The sequence below is a fragment of the Balaenoptera musculus genome, chromosome 13 (assembly GCF_009873245.2).
Source record: "Balaenoptera musculus isolate JJ_BM4_2016_0621 chromosome 13, mBalMus1.pri.v3, whole genome shotgun sequence".
Classification (NCBI taxonomy): domain Eukaryota; kingdom Metazoa; phylum Chordata; class Mammalia; order Artiodactyla; family Balaenopteridae; genus Balaenoptera; species Balaenoptera musculus.
Genome location: NC_045797.1, coordinates 49,895,605 through 49,918,764, shown reverse-complemented (window position 1 = coordinate 49,918,764; position 23,160 = coordinate 49,895,605). Strand labels below are relative to the sequence as shown.

The 23,160-nt window shown below is 41.4% G+C and overlaps 1 protein-coding gene across 3 annotated transcripts in view; it reads right to left on the bottom strand.

The window, feature by feature from the left end:
* Positions 1 to 23,160, bottom strand: part of LHCGR (luteinizing hormone/choriogonadotropin receptor) — a 64,658-nt gene that overhangs the window by 27,637 nt on the left and 13,861 nt on the right. For 2 of the 3 annotated variants that reach the window (XM_036873562.1, XM_036873564.1), the window contains exons 2-7: positions 18,244 to 18,315; positions 16,174 to 16,248; positions 13,088 to 13,162; positions 10,997 to 11,071; positions 10,831 to 10,908; positions 461 to 529 (exon numbers count right to left, since the gene is read on the bottom strand). In XM_036873562.1, coding sequence (XP_036729457.1) covers positions 461 to 529; positions 10,831 to 10,908; positions 10,997 to 11,071; positions 13,088 to 13,162; positions 16,174 to 16,248; positions 18,244 to 18,315 — 444 coding nt within the window. The remainder of the gene's footprint in view (positions 1 to 460; positions 530 to 10,830; positions 10,909 to 10,996; positions 11,072 to 13,087; positions 13,163 to 16,173; positions 16,249 to 18,243; positions 18,316 to 23,160) is intronic. The other variant, XM_036873563.1, reaches the window with a different exon arrangement.

Below are 23,160 nucleotides of genomic sequence, written 5' to 3'. Positions count from 1 at the left end.
CCGCACCACATCCCCCCGCCAGCCTGCAGCGGTAGGGAGATGGGCTTCCGTGTGGGCCTGTTGTGGCTGATTAGGCTGGTAAATGGCATTATCCGATTTCTCTGCAGTGGGGCCGGGAGGAAGAATTTCTTCACTGAAATCACGCTGCCTCTAACACACCATCGACCCGAGCGAGGGGACTAGAGAGGGAGGCTGTGAGATGGAGGAGCCTAAAGTAGGGTGTTGAATATTTCAGCAAACTGTCAACTTCAATGTATCCAGGCTGCATCTATCTTCGATATCAGGGTGCTCTGCGGTTTCCAGCCAGCCAGTTGCCTAGTAACATGCGTGCCACACTGAGGACCAGCCACTTGAAAGTTTATTTTTGTCCTGAGTTAGTTGCTGAAGATTGAATGTGATCTGGTAGCCAGAGTAATATTTCATTTTTATTCATGAGCTGGGGAAATAAGCACATACTTACAGGGAAATCAGCGTTGTCCCATTGAATGCATGACTTTGTATTTCTTCAAATCCATTTCCATATAGTTTTCTAAGGAGGGAGGAGAGAGGTTTTAGGAGCGAAAGAAACACAGTTGGGAATCACACATTCTTCCTTCTGTGACATGTATTACTAAGATAATTACTGGCATTTACAATATCTAGCTCTGTTTCTCTAACATTTTAGATCCTCAGGGCCTGCTGAGATAAGACTGTTTTCTTGCTCTAGTTGGCTTCCACCTCTACCACCAGCACCACCACTAATTTGTTAAGTGTTTATTAAGTGCCAGATATTGATCAACCATTCTACATATTTATGATTTAATCCTCATCGTCACTTCCATTGCTCTGGTCAGAAACCTAAGCCTTCACGTTGCTGTGTAGCTTGCTTAATGTCAGAGAAAACAGCGGCAGAACTGGAATGTGAGGCTACAGCTGTCTAACACTCAAGTCTTGTCTCTGGTTCTACAGGCCTGTCTGGGCATATGGGCTTTCTGGGTCGCCGAAAGCTGAGGGCAGAAGAAGGCTCCAGTACTGAGTGAGTGTTTCTCTTTCTTGGATGAGTCTGTGGTTTTGCTGATGCCACATTTTGTTCCACAACCAAGATTTCAATGTCTGTAAACAGTTTTTAAGACCCATTAGTGGATAGTGAAATCAATTTAGTTGGGTACAGTCAGCCTTAAAAAAAATGAAATAGAACAGAATGGAACAAAATGGAAAATGTTAGAGTATGTTGCATGTCATCGGGGTAGTACTCTTTCTGAAGTTTTGTTCCACCATTTTTGAATGTTATGTACATGTAAGTATATGTATACATATATACGTATAAGTCTGCCCAGAACAAGACATAGGAGACTCCTTAGAACACAGATGCTGGGAAACGTTAGAGGCAGAAAAGAGCTTGGAGAGGAGCAAGCAGCAACCCTTCATTTGACACAGAAGGAAAGAAGCTCAGAGAAGAAAGTGACTTGTCTAAAGTTCACAATAGGTGGAAATGAGACCAGAACACACTGTGACTGGGGCTACATCCAGCACATCAGTTTTGCTGGGTGATTTGACTCTTCTTCCCTGAGATAGCCACACGGCCCCTCTTCCTCCTCCTGTAGAGCTATGTTTGAGGTCACGTTCTCGGTGTGGGCTTTCCTGGCCACCCTACTTAAACTGCGCCCCCAGCATTCCAGCATTCTCTGTCTCCCTTCTCTGATTTGCTTTATTAGCATCTGACGCATGATTATATTGTTGTCTGTCTCCCCAGTAGAATGTAACCTTTATGAGAGCAAGGATTCAAACTGTGCTGTTCATTGCAGAATCCCCTGCATGTAGAACAGTGCCTGGCGCCTGGGAGGATTACAGTAAATATATGTTAAATGAATTGGATGAACAAATGGTTATATATAAGATGAATTTCTCACTGTAAATCATGGCCAAGCAAGTTTGAAAGCCACAGTCTCAAATAGAAATATTTGTGTAAGTTCTTTATGAACAATGCTATGAGACTCAAGTGAGAAAGGGCTGTGGTATGATATAAAATTAAGCCGCCGCATCTGGCCCGGTGCTAGCTTCCCTTTACCGGGTTGTTGGCAGCTGCACGCCCATGTCAGGGGCAGGTTGCGGGTGACGTGAGAAACAGTTTAGACACGGTCTCCACCTGCTCCTCCAGGTGGCTGCCGTCCACGAGGTTTCTCTAGCCTTTGTTAAATAAAACAAGCGTGGGATTTAATTTCATTGTATGTGGATGTGTGTAGTGTGGATGTGTGTAATATGTATGTATATAGTGTGTGTTTGTGTTTGGGGGGGGGGGTCTCTTTCCATCAACACACCTGAGACAAACCAGCATATAAATAAGTATAGTTGGGACTCAGTGTTGAAGCTTGACACTTGAACACTGAAATTCAGAAAATATAGAGATTATAAAATAACTGAGTTCAAAGAGAGCAGGGGAGCATATTTAATTCGTTTTGTTAAACCCCCAGATCTCTCATAATGCTTGCTACCTAACACGAGTCCAGTCAACAGGCTGGGTGGAGCGGTGGCCTTGCCCTTCCACGGGAGGAAGAGCCTTGTCTGACTTCCCCTGCTCTCGTGGGCTTTCTTCTGGAATTCTTCTGAGTTTACAGCTTCACACATGAGCTCTTAACTATATTCTGTAATGGATTATTGGATGCCGTTTTTCAATAGTTTCCCGTCCCCATTTATATTGTAGAATCCGAGGGGATTGGTATTTGGTTTATCTCTGTTGTCTTGTGGAATTACACACAACTTTCACACAATCCCACTAGAATTCTCTTTTTATTTTACACTTAGAATATTGTTCTTTGGCAGTCTCTTGTCATTTTGGGGATTGAATTCCTTTAGAGTAATCTCTTTTAGATGAAGAAATCATACCTGTCTTTTCTCTGGACTTCTTTGAAACTGGATTTCTTAGAGTCTAGGCCAGTGTTTGTCAAATCATTCTCCTCCATCCACTGAATAGGAATCATCTGGAGCTGCTGGCCACAAATGCAGATGCAGACCTACTGACCACGTGCACTGCAGACCTACGGAATCAGAACCTGGCCGTGGTATCCAGGAAAATGCACTTTTATAACAAGCTCTCCCAGTGAGCTTTGGGCATGCCACTTTGGGACCTTGCCCTAGGGTATATCATAGGATGGTGCAGCTCTCATTATTTCCATAGTGCACATCAGATGGTCTGCTGGACAGAATTGAGTCCAGAGTCTGGTCCCCTTACTGCTTTCTCTACCTTCTTAGTGGTGGAACTACATGTGTAGAAAAAGTAGCCCCTACCGTGCTTTTAGCAAAGCAAAGCTGCCAGCACTTGTCTGGATGCCCATTCCTCATCACTGGTGTGTGATACCCTGATCCTACTTTTGATACATATTAGGATTTTATACTTGGCTTTTTTGGTGGGGCTTACAATGCCATTGCTCTAAGTGCAGCCTCGCAGTTAAGTCTGCAAGCCCTGAACCCAACTGCCTGGGCTTGGATCCCGGCTCTACTGCCTATGAACTGAGTTACTTTGGGCAATTTACTTAACTTATCTGTGTCTCAATTTGGTAATCTGAAAACAAAGATGATAATAATAGTCTTGACCTCAAAAGGCTGTTGTAAGGATTAAAACAGTAAACATACACTGAGTACTTAGAAATAGGTTCTGGAACAAAGTAAATGCTTAATGTGTTGCTCCTATGATTATTCTTCTTCTTATACTTAACAGTGGCTTCCAGCTCTCTGGCCAGAACAGAGAGAAGGATCTCCCTTTCCATGCTCTGGACAGCATGTCATGAAATGCAGTGACCTGTTTAATTGAACTGTCATTCTCCTCTATTGAGGTAGGGGCCTTTCTTCTCCTGGGTAGAGCAGGTCAATTCAGTGGCCTGGGCTGCCCCGAATGTACTCATTCAATGGGGGCCCTCAACCACCTTTGGTCTATGTTGGCACCATTGACATTTTTGTATTTGGACATTTTTTATGTCTTAAAAAAAAATTTTTTTTATAGCCTGGGTTCTGCTTCTTCCAACTTTCCAAAGAAAATGGCTCACCATTTCCTTTTCAGCTACTGCTCTTTGGCTCTGTTCTTAACATTTGCAGACAATAGAATGTGCTGCCTTGTTTTGATTAAAAGAGTGGCTTCTTTACTTTGGAGAAATTACAGATGTGAGTGGGAAACCTCATGCTGTCAGGGCTGCACAATGCTTTAAATGCCCTTTAAAACATCTGGAGAGTCACTTCAGATAGCTTTTTTCTAAAACATCGTGGTGTCAGAATTAAGTGAGGAGGGCTTCCTTTGCTTTGAGGATGCTGTCACAGGCATAGAAATGAATTTTTCTCTCTCCTCTATTACAATAGCTGTACCTTACTTTAAAGCATTGTCTACATTCTCTATTCAAATGTCAGAAATTTTGACTCAAACAGAGAGAATGGCACCTTTTAATTCAAAATAAGATTTGGGCTTTAGAACTTAATCACAGATGACACTCTAATTCTGAATACTGCCTTATAGCAAACTCCAAATATTCCTGGGGCTTTAAAAGTGTTTCTGGGGTTATATTAGCAGTCTTAGACATTCTGCCATAGTTCCCACTTGATCATGTAGCCACCTAGTTTTTGGATGATTTCAAAGAAGAAAGCCTAATTTAGGTTTACAGATCCTCGGGGTCTCAAAAAGTGACCCCATTGAATGGGGAGGTACCTCACGCCTTAGGATCTGGGGTCTTCCCATGTCTTTACAGAAGACATATAAGATCCATGTCTTTGAGAGGCTCATAATCTCAATTGGTGAAAACATGAAGTAATGAAAGAATAATACAAGCCAGTAGACATTCCTTGTGAGCATGTGTGGTACACAGAAATGAGAAGTCTTGGAGAAGTCCTCTTGGGTTGGAGAAGTCAGAGAGGCTGCATGGTGGAGCTGAGACTTGAGTCAGACCTTGCAGAATTAGGAATATTTGTTACTGAAGGGGAAAGCATACTATTTTAGAAAATATGCCCTGGTAGTATATCTATAAGCAAATTTTTATCAAATGACTATATAAGCACCATCCTAAAGAAGAGGGATCCTATCCTATCCATCACCTGAGGGATCCTATCCTATCCATCACCACTTTCTACATGAAGTACTTTGCTGAAGTCCTTTTATATCTGAATGATTCCTCATGTATGAAGACACTTCTTTAGTGGATGCCCTGGAAGTCATTGTATGGATAACTGTCTCTGGTCACTACTATATGCTGCCATGACCCTACTTTTGGATGTTCATCAGAATTCCCCCATTTCTGTGGGGCTCACAGTCTCTATAGCAAGGGATTCCTTTCTTTGATATGAGCATGCCTCTTGCTTTTCAGCAGTACTGAGTTTTTATGTTTCCCTCCACCACAGCCAAGTTCATGTCAACTTACCACATGCAACAATAAAACGGTGACAGGTTATCTAAAATAATGATGACAGCAATGCAGTATAATATATTGAATAAAATTTTTGAAAAATTCATGTTTCATAGTGATGCTTAAAAAGAGAGCAAGACCCTATGGAGAACAGTATGGAGGTTCCTTAAAAAACTAAAAATAGAACTACCATATAACCCAGCAATCCCACTACTGGGCACATACCCTGAGAAAACCATAATTCAAAAAGAGTCACGTACCACAATGTTCATTGCAGCACTATTTACAATAGCCAAGACATGGAAGCAACCTAAGTGTCCATCAACAGATGAATGGATAAAGAAGATGTGGCACATATATACAATGGAATATTACTCAGCCATAAAAAGAAACAAAATTGAGTTATTTGTAGTGAGGTGGATGGACCTCGAGTCTGTCGTACAGAGTGAAGTAAGTCAGAAAGAGAAAAACAAACACCATATGCTAACACATCTATATGGAGTCTAAAAAAAAAAAAAAGGTTCTGAAGAACCTAGGGGCAGGACAGGAATAAAGACGCAGATGTAGAGAATGGATTTGAGGACATGGGGAGGGGGAAGGGTAAGCTGGGACGAAGTGAGAGAGTGGCATGGACTTATATATACTACCAAATATAAAATAGATAGCTAGTGGGAAGCAGCCGCATAGCACAGGGAGATCAGCTCCGTGCTTTATGACCACCTAGAGGGGTGGGATAGGGAGGGTGGGAGGGAGACGCAAGAGGGAGGAGAGGTGGTGATATATGTATATGTATAGCTGATTCACTTTGTTATAAAGCAGAAACTAACACACCATTGTAAAGCAATTATACTCCAAAAAAGATGTTAAAAAAAAAGAGAGAGCAAGAGAGAAAGAGAGGAAAAGGGAAAAGAAGGAAACCTCTTTTATATAGAAGAGGGCTGGCTAATAAATGTAGAGGAGTGATACATTTAAAACTATCATTTTGTAGCTCTCTATATAATAACTGAATAATGAACAGATGCTGAAACCATTGGGTGGAAGGTTGTTGGCCAACTGGATAGTCACATGAACTCAGAGTATCCCACAATGGTTTACTTATTTATGACAAAGGGAAAAATGTGCCCTTACAATGAAGAGGTCTGGCAATCACCACCTTAACCCGATGGCCAAGGAGTGGCACAACATGACACAATGGGCCTCCTGGTTTGATGCAGTGGGAGACGTATAACCTCCCCTTTGCAGTATTCTTGCAGAAATGTTGACCTGAATCTAATCAGGACAGTGCAGTCAGATGAGTCCAGACAACTGACCTGGGCCCTCAAAGGAATTAGTGTCATATAGAACAGAGGAAGGCAGGGGGGCAGTTCTCAGGAGGGGGGGATGGGAGGTAAGGTTGGGAGGACTAAGGGGCATAACAGTAAAAATGCAATGTATAAACTTTGAATTCTGACTTTAAAAAAATCTATAAAAGACATTTTCATTTGAATATAGACTGTAGGTTGGATGATGTCATTAAATCCATGTTGATTTTCTTAGGTGTAACGGTGTTGTAATGTAGAATGTTTCTGTTTAAGGAGATACATGCTGAAGAATTTAGGTAGGAAGTGTCATGATGTCTATAAACTTCTTTTGGATGGTTTGGCAAGAGGGAAATGTGTTATATACACTTAGCTATCTAGAGATGGAGTGGGTGTGGTAAGCTGTTAATAGTAGGTGAAACTAGGTAAGGTGTACAGGGCTGCTCAAAGTGCAGTTCTTTCCACTTGTTAGTGGAAAGACAAATGGATTCCATTTGTCAGTTAAAATTTTCAAAATAAAAAATGTTTAAAAAGAGATGATGACACACGATGTTTTCATGATGGTCTGAAATAACTGGCTTGCTGAATATGAGCTTTTAAGTGGTGGTACGGTGTAGTTGACACAATGTAACTGAATTTACACAGGGAGGTATTAATAATCCCACTGGAGAGACAGAGACAGAGGCATGTTGCCGTGGTGTGACTTGACTAAAGCTGGTTAGACTCAGAGCCAGGACTGGAAGCCAGGCTTTCTACTTCACTGGCCAATAGCAGCTTGTCCACTGTTCTCCACTTGTCCTTAATTCTCCACTGCGGCTTGTCACAGGTGTAGCTTGGAGTCTTGTCATCCTTTGCCAGGTCACCCTTCTCCGAAGGGTCTTAGAGAATTAATTGCTGTGATCTTTCCTTCTGTGTGTGGAGTTCAGACGTGAATCAGGGTTGACTCCTTTTTGAGACTGGTGTGATAAGTCATCTAGAATATTTGAAAGGTGGTGCAGCCAAACCCTGCTCATTCAGGGGGGAACATTTCAAGGTAGCCTCTTGAGGGGATTTAATGGAAAGCCACATTGGCTATAAAGGGACATAAAAGCATAATGCATAGCTTTAGCATTAGCCCCACTGAGCTTCTCCAGCATCAAGTGAAGTGTTTTGTTTTCATTAAATGAGCTCACAGTTGCTAAACATCTGGGTGGGGGGAGGACAGGAAAGGTTCCATGAAAACCAAAATCTCAAATACTACTAATAATGAAAAGAGAAGGCTTGCTTTCATTATTTTCTAATTAGAGAGTTGAACTTTATAGCTGAGGAAATAAGGCTTTCCTCTTTGAATGTAATACCCTTTTCCAATGGGGTACTCCACATGATCCTTCACTTACAGAAGGGCCTGTTCAGCTGAGAACAAGTGCCAAGCAAATGACTAATCACTTCCTTCCAGATGAAGGGCCGAGAGTGAGGAGGGGGTGGAAGCACAATGCCCCCGCGGGCTCTCTGGGAGAGATGGAGCTGCAATCCTCATTAACTTCAGAGGTGGGGCAGTTATGCTGCTGGTAGGCACTGTTCTTCTTAAAATTATAACTAAAATAAGTTAATGGCCCCTAATAAAACCACTGTGCAGCTCTTGTGTACCGATGCTGAAATGTGATGTGTGAGAAGAAATCTTTAGTTGTCCCTTGGCTTCGGTGGGGTGGCCCCATCTTGTGAGCTCATAGACCCCTATGGGTTATCTCAACATTCATTTTCTTATTGGTCTTCTTCCACATCTTCTGCTCTTTCATTCTTATTCCGCTCCACCCCCATTGCTGTGCATGTATCTGGGAGGAGTACCTATTGGTTCCTGCTTATTTTTAGATTTAGGTGAAAATCAAAGGGAGTATTGGATATTTGTTATCTTTGAATTAAAGTCTACTCTACTGAGTGGTTTCTTCTTAATACTTTTTTCAGGGTTATTTCTAAGCCTTTAGCCCCTTACCCCTGCATGTAAAACCCTCTGCAATCCAGTGTCTCCTCCACCCCTGCCATTTATCTAAATGTATTTTCCATTTCTTAAGCAGGATGTTTACTCCCAATAAGAATGCCTCATCCCATTTTCCTCCTTCCTACAGCCATGCTTTTGCTCATGTTCACTTGGAATATTCATTCCCCTTTTCTCGGTATATGGTATCACAAAATGGGTAAGACCATGACTCTGGAGCCAAGACTGTCTGAGTCTAAAGCTTGACCTTGGCCAAATTACTTAAATTCTCAATGCCTTGGTTTCCTCATCTAAAAGCGGGCCTGATAGTTCCTACCTCATAGGGTTGCTGCGAGACTAAAATGAGTTTAAAAAAGTACTTTAAAACAGTGTCAGTGCTATATAAATATTAGCTGCTTTTATCACTTTTACTCATACAAATGTTACTGATTCTACAAGGTCTAACTCAAGTCTGCAGCCTCTCTGATTCTCCAGACCAAGAGGACTTCTCCAATACTTCTCATTTCTGTGTACCACACACTCACAGTGAATGTCTAGTGGCTTGTATTATTCTTTCCTTCTTTCATGTTTTCCCCCATTGAGATTATGAGCTTCTCAAAGACATGGATCTTATATGTCTTTTGTGTCCTCAATAAAGACGTGGAAAGACCCCAAATCCTAAGGCGTGAGGTACCTCCCCACTCAGTGTTTGCTCTGTAAATGCCCTGTTTCTGACAGGGGACATGATGAATGAGTAGTTCCAGATCCGTATACAATGGTGAGTCAGAAACACTTTCTAAACAGCTGGAAGAGCTACAGTACATGAGGGAAGTGGAGGAGTAGAAAGACTGTAGAGAAGTTTTTCTAGGGTCTAGTCTCGTTTCTGGTGTTCAAGAGTTTCCAGTTAAGAATTTGAGTTATTTTGAACCTGTTTTTGGTTGCTGCTCTGTATTCTTTTGATTGCAACACTCTGAGTCAATGCTGTATTGGCCACAGCTTTGTAACATGACACTTGTGTGTGTTGAATTACACCTACACAAAGTAAAAGTACTATTCAAATGCAGTGTACCGTTGATACCAATTTCTAGAATCCACTGTATAGAAGAGAGTCCTCTGAGATGGTCACTCCTCTTGTTTCATGACTACCTCCTCCTCTCAGGGTAACCCAATGCACGCTCTCTCTTTCTTTAAGGACATTTAAGCTCATTTATGGCCTCATCACAGATCCTGCCACGGACTGTAACCTAAGCAGAATGAGTGAGAGGAAGTGGATGTGGGGAGCGGGTTGAACACTTGTCACTGGGCTTTGGACATAAATGAGACATGGTGCCCAGGATGCTGCTTCTGAATGGTGGGGCAAAGGAAGGTGCCCCATGTAAAGATGGCAGGGATCCCAGGGGAAGGAAGTCAGGCAGGTGTCCAGTGAAGAGAATGAGTTGGGTTATCTTAGTATGACGCCCCTTGAACTTTAACGTGCATGTGAATCACTTGGAATCTTATGAAAATGCAGATTCTGAGTCAGTAGGTCTGGGATGGGCCTGAGAGTCTGCATTTCTAACCAGCTCTCAGAAGATGCTGTAGAAGCTTGTCCATGGACCATACTTTTAGTAGCAAGGCCTTAGGAAAGAGCGTGAAAGGGATAGGCCTGTGGGCCTGATAACCTGATAAGTGACTGCCAGATAAAAAGACATTATTTTCAAGTATTAAAGGATTTAGGGAATGGGCATCGATGGTGTTCCTTCAGAAGCAAAGTGAGCAGGTTCTAAGGGAAAGGTGAAAAATGAGAGAGAGATAGAGCAGGGTCCATTGATCAACTACTCTACCTACTTGGAGAATATCCTTTCAAACTCTTCTCAGTTGAAACTTGAAATTTCTGTACTCTCTTTTAACCAGGGCAGCGACTCCCCTCCGGGCTGTCTCTTCTTAGCTTCAAAGCAGTCCACTGATGTAGTGAACAATTTCATCAGTTGGAAATTTGGTCACTGTAAATCCTCAGGGCCCATTTGATTAATTTTGAACTTAATGGGTTGGTTGGTTGTCATGTGAACATGTGACCTAGCTGCCATCCCACACAACTCCTCTCACCCTTGGCATTTTAGGTCAGAAAGAATGTCACCAGAGAGTTAGGAACATGGTAAAAGATGAGAAAGAGCCCACCTCAAGCTAGAAGTGGGAATGGCAGGAGCTGTATGGCAGAGTGTGAATCTGCGAGTTTACTCACAGTGTTATGGATTCATTATTCATCCCTTGAAAAGCATTTCCTGGTACGGTGGTTATGTGTAAGTTATCACAAATTTCCCTTGAGGAATGAAATGAGAAATATTTACTTTCCAAATTTCAGATGCAAATAGGAAACTGTTATGCATAGCAATCAGCCTGGTACTTACAGAATGAAATTAAATTCAGAGGAGAAGATCTTCGTAACATCTGGAAGCTTTCGGATGCCTGTGTTACAGATGCTCCTGTGGTTTGGGGCAGGGTGGGAATGTGGGCAGAGTGAGTAAAAGTGATTGTTATTAAGGAATAAAGATAAAAACAGTAGAAAGGCACTTTGTAATACTATTTTCACATTAAATTTAAAAATATGGAGTTTGGCTTTATCAGTAACACTTCTAGCTGCTGAAGATCATCAGAATTTAAAAGGCCCTAACACTGTGGGAGTAGTTACTCTAATGACTCCTATTTAGAGATCTAGGGGATGGGACTAAACTTTTAAGTCTTTTTCATTTACGTCTGTAAATATTTCCAGCCTGTCTTTTTCCTATTGCATCAATTGCATTTTCGTATTGTATTTCATTCCATTTCCTTTTGCTAACTAGTTTACTCCGTGCTCTTGATGGTTCCAGAAAGCATCTCACTACTTTAGAACAGGTTTTAACTCAAACACTTCAGGAGGATTAATCTCCATGTGAGAAACCCATTTCCTCATTATTAAAAATCTCCCTTTATTTAGCTACCTTGCGATTCAGGGAGTTCTTCCTTGTATCTCACTGAGATCATTAAACATTCTTTGGGTTATTGGAGCTACTCAGGACTCCTCTTCTTTTCCTCCCACCTTTTATTTAGCCTTCAAAGAGGAGAGAGGCTTCAGCGATAGGTTAAATTGAAGGATATTTTATTACACAGGAATGGGAAAGGAATCCAGGCATCTGGATCTCCCCCAATCGTGTTTTAAATTCACCAGCCATGGTCACTGGACAACTGAAATGAACTGCCCGGCACTGTGGTGACAATGAAAGGAAGCCATCTTTCTCTTTTGGCTCACTCTGGTTCTCTTCCTTACACGTTACCCCAGATCACACAGAATCCTTGCCCTGTCTGTGGCTGGTGAAGGCAGTGTGGGCTTGGACTGCAACGTGTACCAGGGTTGGGAGAATATTGCTTTTTAGGGGTGAAATGCTATTTAATGAAGACAATGATTCTTCGATAACAAGGGGCTGCAGTGGTCAGATTTGGTTCTGGGATTTTCTTATGTTTTTCCAAAGTAGTTGATGCTGCGGATACTTATGTGTCCCATAGACCCCTCGGAGGGCTGGAAAAGCAGAACACTTGGGTTAGGAATCATCATCCAGTGTTAGAGCTGCCGAAGGAGCTACACGCGTGCCCATCCCCGAGGGCAGGACTGCTTGGATGTTGTGGAACACTAGAGAGATGTCTGCCCCTCCTCCTCTTTTTTTTTTTTTTCAGCTGGTAGGGGTTGTGGACTTTGCATCCTCTAGAGATTTTATGAAATTTAATTCATCAGGAAGAAGAGAGAATGGACATCTGTGTTAGAGGGTTAAAGGTTCATTTTTTTCTGTGTGAATAAGTGATTACTTGATATATGAGAAGATCCATGGTGATTAATTTATAGATTTGTATCAAGTTTCAGGAATTCCGGTTTTGCTGGCAAGGCAATGAATCTGCTGGGCTACGGTGGTACTTATAGTTCTAACTAGTGGACTTAATAAGTTTTAATGGGAAATAGAAAATAATGATCTCGTTTATATGGCACAGTGCCTACCTCAAAGTAATACTTTAAAAGTTTTCACTTAACGAATGAATGAACACATGAGAGAAAGGAGATCAATAATTTTCAACCAGGGATGGGGATCAAATCAGAATTGCCTCTTCCACTTTCACCTATGCTCTCTCTACCTCGCCACCTCACCTTAGAGATTCCGATTTACCCTTTTAAAGTGTCCTGACCTCCCTGTTCCATGCCCACCAGCACTTTGAAAATCATTGCAAAGGGGTGATAGTCTTCTTGGATGTTTGGGATGGAGAAAATGTTGGGAACCACTTACGTGTATTTGAAAGCACCCAGCGTGGTAGCTGATAAGAAATGCTGATTAAATTTTAATCAGAGGGCTGAAGACAGACATGCAGATAATGCTAAGTATGTGGTTTAAAAATTCTCTCCAACCTTTTAATTGTTTAGGTTTTCATCAGATGCCCATGTTCCCCTCCCCAATTGCTTAAAAATGAAAATTCCTCACAGGTATTTTAACCGGGGGAGATTTGTAAATGCTCCAGGCTCAATGTACACCAGATTTTTAGTGTTCTGGATCAGTCTGTAAAGAGAAATGGAAAAACAGGCAGCAGTTTAATAGATGTGTTTCGTTTGGAATGCACAAGGTCATGGTCACCAGAGGATGCTGGCTGAAAGTGGCATCAACAAAATCAAGTGACTTTCCTGTGCTTGAGGGGAGCTCCAGGGACCCTGGGGGTAGAAACGGAATGGTGAGAGCTAGTTGGCTATTGCCAGGAAGTTCTGCTTTCAGCCTCTTGCTGAGCTAGGTGTAAGCATCATAGCTGGCAGTCTGTTCCATTCCCCCTTGCACCCCCTGAGGAAGCACCACCATCCTGGGCCCCTGGCCAGCTAGGTCGTGCCCCACCATGGAGCAAGCACACTGGGGGTGATGGCAGATTCCGTTCCCAGGAGAAATGAACCAATTGGCTACTTGTCCTTGTAGGCAAACTGGTCTTCTTTGTAGTGTGCTGGCAGTCACACTGACCAGTTATCCAGATGGGCACTCAGTCTTTGTAAAAGCCCAGGGCGGAGGCCGGGGGCTTGGGTTTGGGGGATTTTTTTGTCCATTCTATGGATAATTGGTTGCGTGATGATGCCAAGCCTCCTAACTTCCCAGAGCTAATGCTCCCTCCTGTGAAATTAGAATGATAATAGCGCTCTTCCCAACTCACAGGTTGGCAGGTAGTGAGTAACATAATAGGTAGAGATAACGTACAAGGCAGGGCTTTGCAAAATATAAAAGTACAGCCATAATACCACAGTGGCGTTATTGCTCTTCTCCCTAGTTCCCCAGTGACTTTGAGAAGCAGCCACATTTACTGGGTTCTGTCTACTCTGGATTCAATAAAAGGTAGTACATGCCTTTGGCTTTTTTAATCCATGCAGCAACCACCTAAGGAAATGATAATTACTCTTGTTCTGTAGAGAAAATCTAGTATATTGGTTAGGTGGACGGACTCTGGAGTCAGCTTGGTTTTACATGCTGGTTTTACTAATTGTATGACCTTGGATACATCACTTAAAGCTTGGTTTCCTCATAGTGTAGTTTTTGAGCAGTAAATGTGTGTGTCTCGATCGCAGTAAGGCCTCCACCAGTGTTAACAATGACTATTCTAGTTGATGAAATCAGGAAGTTGAATGATTTGTCTCTAGTCACAGAGCTGAGAAGTTGCAGCACTTGGAGGTGAACTCGGGTTTTCTGACTCTGAGTCTAGTGTGCATTCTACCTTCTAAAGTTACCCACTATTGGTGCCTATTTCCGTCCTTTCTGTCCCTTTGATTCTTAAGAGGTGAGTGACGTTTTGTTGTAATTATTTTTACAACAACTGAGTCAAGCAATCATGGGCCACCTAAGACATTATGTGGGTAGGATGGAAAGAACTTTTATTTCTTAAGACTCTTTTGGGGTCTGACCACTCATCCATACGTTCATTCAGTCAACAAACATTTATTGAGCACCTACACATACCAGGCATTTTTCTAGGTGCTGGAGATACAGCTGTGAACAAGACAAAGAGGGCTTGTGGGAAGCTAACATTCTAGTCTTAGGGCCTTCTTTGGGAAAAGTCCATAAACTTTCCCTTAGAGCACTTTATTTTTCTTTCTGTATTGATAAATTGATACTTTATCTATTAATAAATGTTGCTGTGCATCACGAACAGCTTTATTTATCTCAAGCTGCTCTGCTTCAACATTGCTTGGGAAGTCTGTTAAAACTGCAGTTTTTCAGATTTCCAGGTCTGGGATAGGACTGTCACCTGTAATGGAAATGACCTTCCCCCCTCCCCACTCCCCTCTTGAAATTCTACTTCACAGCAAAGTCCAGACTATACCTTTTGCACTTAAACACCCATTATTTCGGATTTCCCCATAACTGTTTGGTGAGTTAGTCTTACGTCTCTGGTTACACCATCATTTCCTGGGGGAGATTTATATTTTACCTCCTCTGTATTCCAGTAGCATTTTACCTTTGGTTGGATATGTGTACCCACATATTTATTAATTAATTATTCTCTTTAGATAATTTCTATTTGGACCATTCATAGGGAGGCCTTGTGGTATAGTGGAGAATACACAAGCTTTGAAGATAGGCTGGGGTTGAATTCCAGCCCTGCCATTGTCTAAGGTGCCACATTGGTCAAGTTACTGACCATTCTGAGCCCCCATTCCTTCCCATGAACAAAAGAGATAATTACCCCACTTTGCAGGGCAGCTGTGAGAATTAAATGACACAACCTAGAGGAAATAAAGGCCAAGCACAAGTGCTCAAAATATGTTTGTTGCTAACATCTTTCTCGCTTCCTTAACTTTTGAAACTCTTCTGCAGATGTGGTTTGTAGAAGGTCAGGTTTGGGCCAAACAAGGAAGTAGTAAGAAGTCTGGTTTAGGAGTCACATGACCTGATTTCTAGTCCCAACTCTGGCACTAACTTGCTGTGTGACATCAGGCAAGTCAGTTAACCTCTTTGGGCCACAGGTTTATCATCTGAAAACTGAATAGAGCCAGTCTTCTATCCCCTCTTTTTTGTAAATTGGAGGAAAATGATAATTTGGAAAGGATTATTTTTAGGACTCAGTTCAAAAACATCACAATAATAACAACAAATCCAACATACACATGCCAAACACTTTTACATGGTAGGTTTCCAAGAACCATTTACTAAACAGACGAATATGCCCAAACAGTCCCCAGTGAACTAATTCATGATCTCTAAGCTCCTTTCCAAATTTTCCCACCACCCCAAGAACTCCATACCCTCCCTTCCATAAGGTAAGAGCTCCTTGGCAGGACTCCACAATGTCAATTTTAATTTCCAACTTCGTGTTGTGATGTTTCAGAGTTTATAGAGCTCCCAGGGAGAAGCAGTTGTCACCATGGCAACCTTCAGGCCACTGCAGTGAGAGAAATTAGTGCCTGCCCAGACCTAGTAATTGCTGTGGTCTTTTCCTCTTGGATTCCTAGCATTGGATGCTTGAATACAAATACTGAGTGGGCTCCAGCAAGCGAGGGTAATAGTGTACAGCAATAAACTATCTGTTAGCTGATGCTTACATTTCAGACAAATTGAGGAGATTGTCAAAGGCATTAGCTTCTATCTTTTCCAGGGAATCACTCTGAGAGATTTCACTAGGGGAGAGAGAAAAAAAAAAAAGAAGAAGAAACATGAAAGAAATGACTGTGTCTGCATAATAATAAGCTGTGTGTACAACCCAACAACTGGGGGCTCCAGTGTGTCCTTTTAAAAAAGAACAGGGAAGCCTTAAGTTGTCCTCACATCATAAAGTGCTAACACGCCCATCCTTCCCCCACCCCCACCCCCGTCTTTAGGAACACGAATTGGCACCTGCAACCCAGATGCAGTTGAAATGCAAGTTTCAGTATTCCCTGTTGATGTGACAGGTTCTTTTTCTTATTTATCTATGACTCAGAGTCACAGATTGTTAGAAGTGGACACGTCCTTTGGGAAAATCCAGTCAGATTCCCTTGTTTTACAGCTTTTGGAATTAAAGCTCTGAGAGGAGAGGCAAATAATGCTCATGGGAAGATTCAGGGCCAGGATCAGAATGTCTGGGTTCTCAACTCCATCACTCTAGTGAGGTTTTAATTTGGGTTAGGATTCATTGTTTCTTAACTCTTTACCCCTTTCCCCAAATCCTGTTCTGATGCAATTGCAAAGTGGTCAACTCCTACACGAAGTGTCCTTCTTGTGTTGTAACTGTCTGTTTATTCGACCATTTTCTTCACTTCATTAGCACATTGAGGACAAGGAGTATGTCCTATTCACTTCTAAATCGCTGGTGGCTTCATGTAGCCTGGCACGTAGGGTATAAATGAATGAATAGATAAGTGAATGAACTGATTTTTTTTTTAAAAAAGACACAAAAGTAAAGGAACCAACTTTGCCCTATATTTACCACCGCCAAGCATGTAGGTAATGTCAATGTTACCCTAAAATCCCAGCATAAGCTACCATTTGCTGCCAGCTGAGAAAGAAGTCGCAAAATCTAATGTTTACATTCACTGAAGGCTTCAGACTTGATGAGAGCTTTAGCCCACAGGAAGGCTGAGCCTAAGGCAGTTAAGGTCTTTTATGAACAACACAGTGATGGATAGTTCCTAGGCTGATTCATCTTATTCCTACCTAATGGTTCACTTATTTAACTGTGGCTGCTTTTCTCACTGGGAGGTCTTAATATATTAAAAGCTATCAAAACTCAACATTTAAACTTGAGAGCAGAAGAGTAAGGGTTAGCCTCAAGCAAACTGACATTTACGTAACCTGCAGTGTATTTCCTATAATATGCACTAATTCTTAATGAATTATTTTTAATATCCTCATTGCTTGCTTATACCCTAAAGAGCAACCAGAGGTTCCCCAAGGAACTAGGACTGATGATGCAGCATCTTCTTTAGAGATGCAAATCTGCTTGCAAAGCCCAGAGGATTGTTAAGATGCTCTCTGGGAACTAAATGGCCTCTGAGGTCCTTTGACTCAGACTAACATTAAGGAGGATGCTAGAATACTGGACTCCTTTGAAAGTTCTCTTTCCATGTATGGGATCTTGTGTCCTAGAAGCTGACACAGGGATATAGGATTGAAGTTACATTTTACACAAATACGAGATCACATTGCATTATCAGGCTGCTTTACAATTTTGATAAATGACTTTTATCAATATGGCTATAGATACTGTGTTTTTGTGATACACTTATATTTTAGATACAAAGATAATCTTCTGAGGCACAGTAAACTTTCAACACATTTTCTTCTATGTAGGTGTTATCTAAAAATGTGACATGAGGGAATAGCTGCTGTAGCAAAGGGAGAGTTTTTATGACTGAAATCTATCTTCTTTTCTACTTGAGTAATTTATCATCATTTATCAAAAGACATTCAGTTCACTGAAGCAAGGTTAATTATCTGGATTTTAATAACCCTTGAAAATCATACCTTTTCTTCAAAGGTCCCTGGGTATTATTTGTACTTTAAAGATAAAAATACTAGGGTTTCCTAAACACAGTTTCTCTCCTAGAAAAATTATCCCCTTTCAACTATGTGTTCTCTGAGGGAAAAATTTATTCCAATTATAAATGTCTTTTGATATGCAGTATCTTACTTACATTTTTATGACCTCATTAAGTCCTCTGAAGGCTTGAGATGGGATTACTTTGATAGGGAGATAGGTGAGTGATCTAGAAAAGAAAAAAGGAGAGCCAAGAGCTTAAGATTTAAGATTGGGTGCCTTTTAAATTCATGAATAAAATGTGTGTGTGTGACTACAGAGTTCCAAATAGCTAGATTCAGGTTGAAAGTTCTAACTTATATCAATAAAGAGAGGTGCCATGACTCATTCTTGGTCTTTATCAAAGAGTGTGCAATTTTGTTTTTAAGATAGTGAACTTTGGGATCAGACCCAACCAGGTTCAAATCCCCACTCTCCTACTACCTGGCTATAGGACCCTGAGCATATTATTTAAGTCCTCTGTTTCAATTTCTTCATCTATAAAATTGAAATAATAATTTCTATTTCACAGGGTTGTTATGATGATTAATCAAGATAACCTGTATAAAGGATAGGGCTTGGCACCAAGTAAATAGTTAACACACAGTTTTAGAGTGGACTTATAGGCTTGTTGGGAGCATGGAAAAGAAGCTATCTTGGGTAGAGTGGAGAAATAGATGGTGAAAATACAATTGAAAACCAGGCAGGCAAGAGAAGGGAAGATTGACTAAGAACATGTTCCTATTTTGATCTTTACCACCTTCCCCAGGCAGCCTATTTTAATATTATCCCAACCAGACCACTTTGCTCCTATGGTTAAATCAAACGGGCATCTCATGCCATTTGCGGGGAGTATCTATAGAGATTCCTTCAGGCACTTACTTATATCCAGAAGAACAATCTGAGTGTTCTTGAACTGAGATAAAAGTTATGCGTTACATAAAAGTTGAGCAAAGAGTGACTACTCAGCAAGAGCAAAACCAGAATAGGATGATAAAGGAAACTGGGGTTAAGATAACTCAGGAGAAAGCATCTGCAAGGCGTAGATGAATGTTCAACCAGTATTTATCAAGCATGTACAATGATTCAAGGATTTGGCTCAAGGACTGGAAGAGAAGAGGGGAGTGGACCAGGACATTTCAGGAGGGACGTGAATATCAAGAATATGGAGAATAGAAGTGGGAGATGCTGCCTTGTTTTTCGTGTGTCTATGCAGCAGAGACTGGCTTAGCTGCTGGGGGAGAGCACCTCCGCCATGATGAGCATATTCACATCAGTGAGATGTCTTACAGTCCCAGGAGGGACTTGTAACATGCTTGTAACGTGCTGTGTGAACTATGCCCACCCACCTGTAACCTTATTTTATCCACTCAACAATGGTGTGAGGTGGGTATTTCCCTTCGATAGCAGAAGAAACTTGATCACAAGAGATTAAGTAACCTGGACAAGGTAACATGACCAAGCAGACAGTCTCCAAATGTTCTTTACTGTGCAATACTGGCCTGAAGTATATGATTCCTAACCCACTCTCCCTCTTTTTAAATTTTTTCCCCAACTTTACTGAGGGATAATTGACAAATATAATTGTATATATTTAAAGTGTACAACATGATGATTAGATGTATACCTACATTGTGGAATGATTATCAATATCAAGATAATTGACACATCTGTCACCTCAAGTAGTTAACTTCTTTTTTTTGTGGTAAGCGTGCTCAAGATCTACTCAGCAACTTTCAAATATACAATGCAAAATTCTTAACTATAGCCACCATGTTGTACATTAGATCCTCAGATCCTATTCTTCTTATAAGTGAAGGTTTGTACCCTTTGACCTGTATCTCCCCATTTTCCCTTACCCCCAGCCACTGGCAACCGCCATTCTATTCTCTATTTCTGAGAAATTGGCTTTTTCTGAGGTTCCACAGAGAAATGATACCATATAGTATTTGTCTTTCTCTGGCTTATTTCACTTAGCATAATGCCCTCCACTTTCATCCAGGTTGTTGCAAATGGCAAATTTTCTTCTTCTTACATCTGAAAAATATTCTGTCGTGTATATATATATATATATATATATATACCAAATTTTCTCCATCCATTCATCTGTCAAGTGACTTTAGGCTGTTTCCTTATCTTGGCTATTATGAGTAATGCTGCAATGAACATGGGATGCAGATGTCTCTTAGAGATAGTGCTTTCGTTTCCTTCGGGTATATACCAGGTCACTCACTCTCTCTCAGTGAGCAAGGTGAAGGGACATGAAGTGGAACCTTGTTTCTCTTGAGAAGAGTCATGTCACACTCTTGCTATTCCTCCTGCAAAGCAGCTTACCAGCAGTTTCTCTCTAGGGCTAATGCAAAGAAATTTCATTGAAGAAAAATGCTTTCACTCAACTATCTCTTAGAGATGCTATAACCTAGAACAAGTAATCCAAACTTGCTCCTCTGATTTTATTCCTGAAGACAGTCCCACCAAGTACATCCTTCAGTACCCAAACTTATTTAACAGGGCATCCGAGAAGAACAGGGACTGTAGGGGGAGAAATCTTCTTATGATGGCATGTTTCCTTCCTATATTTCTTCTGGAATCATGTCTTCTTGGCTTACTGATTAAAAACACAGTTTTATTGCTCTCTGCACTGCCAAGTCAATAAATTTCCAGAAGAGAAAGCTGTATTCTACTGTACCCCATGCAACATCAATAAAACTGACAGCCAAATTCTGATTCCAGAATCTTTATTGCTGGGGATAATGCAGTGCAGAACATATTTTGGAGAGTGTTTACACAAAAGCTTCAACTGAACCTTTCAGAGCTGTTTATTCATGTAAATGGAGCCCAGAAGCTGGAGCCTCTCATCAGGCACCCTCCTCCTCCAAAAAAGGAACACAGTGTGGCTCCCCGGAGAACAGTGTGGCTCAGATTTGACCAGGGAGGGTGCCTGAGTTTTTGATCGATGTAGGGATGAGGGATGAGGAGCAAAGGTTGGACAGAAGTGAGAGAAGCTGTAGATCATGCACTGGCTGTCCCCGGTGACTACAGAACAGCCCTGGTGCAAGATGAAATTCTGTAGAGTTGATGTTGATGCTTCAGAGCAGGAAAGGCAGCAGTGATTAGAGTGAAAATAGAGTTCCTACCATAAAAGAGGCACTGAGCGAACAGGAGGTAGCTTTATGGGTGTGGCTGGGACAAGAAAGAGGCCTGGGGGTCAGAGAATGGGGAGAGGTGGGGTGAGACAGGTGCACCAAGCTTTTCACAACAGAAGTATTCTCATGAAGTGATGTGGAGAACGTGCTTCTATGAATCCCAAACTGTTTTCCCCACTGACTTATATTTTTATTTTAGAGATATTGTGTATTCCTTTCTGATTCGTCACAGTGGGCAGCAGTTATTAAGCATTCAAGTGCCTGTCTCCTGTATTTAAATGTTCACGTGGCCCATGATTTGTTAATAACCATTTGAATGTACTCCCTTTGAAGGTGATCCCTTCTCTGATGGATGCTTCTGTGATTCTTTCCATGAAGCCAGAAGCTCTTAGCAATGTGAACAATTGTCTCAATAACGCTGCAGTTCTACTCCTGTATATATCCCAGAGAGATTTGCACACTGATACTTAAGGAAACTTGCACAAGGATTTTCTTCACAGCCTTGTGGCATCAAGGGGTATTGAAGGCAACCTGAGTGTCCACTACTGAGTGAGGGAGTGCTAAAATGTACACCTACCTAATAGGTCAGCAGTTAGGAGCAAGAGTGTAAAGGTACACAGAGCAGCATGTGTGGATCTTAGAATCATGGTGTTAAGAGAAACAACTAAGAAATTAATGATATGTATACATGATACTACTTGCAGAATTAAAATACATACACACCAAACATTAGCCATTAGAAAACCTATAAACATACATCAGCATGGTTGCCTATGGTGAGTTGAGAGAAAGTGGGAGGAGGGGATAAAATGAATAACTAAAATGAGGGGGCTTTGAATGACCCAATGATTATGTTATTTGAAGGGAAAAGTATGGTCAACTTAACCCTCTGTACCTGAGAGACAAATGGGGAAGATAAAATTTTCATTTTGATGTATTGAGTTCCTTCTCTTCCCTTCTTTCTTTCTTTTTTTTTTTGAAAGTTAGGTCTACATGTATTCTAAGAATTTTGTGAATTTTAGGAACTCTTATGGAAAGGTCTAGTTAATATCATTTGATAAAGAGCAGAAGCCAAGGAGAACTGAGGAAAAAGGGGCCAAAAGCAAGGACAGTCCAGCAGCTCTGTTGTCCAGTGTCAACAAAGGGAATGAATGCTATGCATGGAGCAAAGAAACATAAGAGAGTGACACTCCCAAACTATGCATCTCAGATGGGTGGTAGAGAAGCAAGGTTACTGGGCAAATGTGAAGTTGAACTTGCAGAGTGGAGAGTTCTCTCTGCCTCTTGAATAGTGAGTGAGATGGCTGTGGAAGTATATGGTGTGGAATCATGCAGTTACTTATATTAATTACATTTCATAGTCCTTTTTATAGTTTTAAACTTTGATTTTTAAATTAATTGCTGATGTAACACAGGTGATGCCTGAATTATGGCCAAATTCTACCTTGCTCAAGAGATGTTGAAGCAAATACTTAGATTGGATGACAAAGGCTGCCTTAGTTTCATCAGTTCTGGAAACTCCATCGACTCATGAATCCCACATGCAAGACCCCCAGACCTTCCAGTTATGTGTTAAAGTTGACGTAGAAGCAGTCTCTACTCCTTAGGATTGGAAGTAAGGACTCACCCTAGTTCTGGGATCTTGTGATTGGTCATGACCCTGGTGAAGTCCTGTGTCTTTCTGCATTGTCTACACTAAACCCAACACTATTTGGAGGGCAGGAGTGTGCCTGCAGTACCTTGAATTGCACGGCCCCCGCCCCATATTGGTACTTGTTTTGGCCTTGATTGCTTATCCTGTAGCCTGCTTGGTCTCCCCAGAGTCCATCCAGGAGTGGAGCCTTTGCCTTCTTTTCTTGTCAATCACCAGATCCTGATCCCTGTATTTT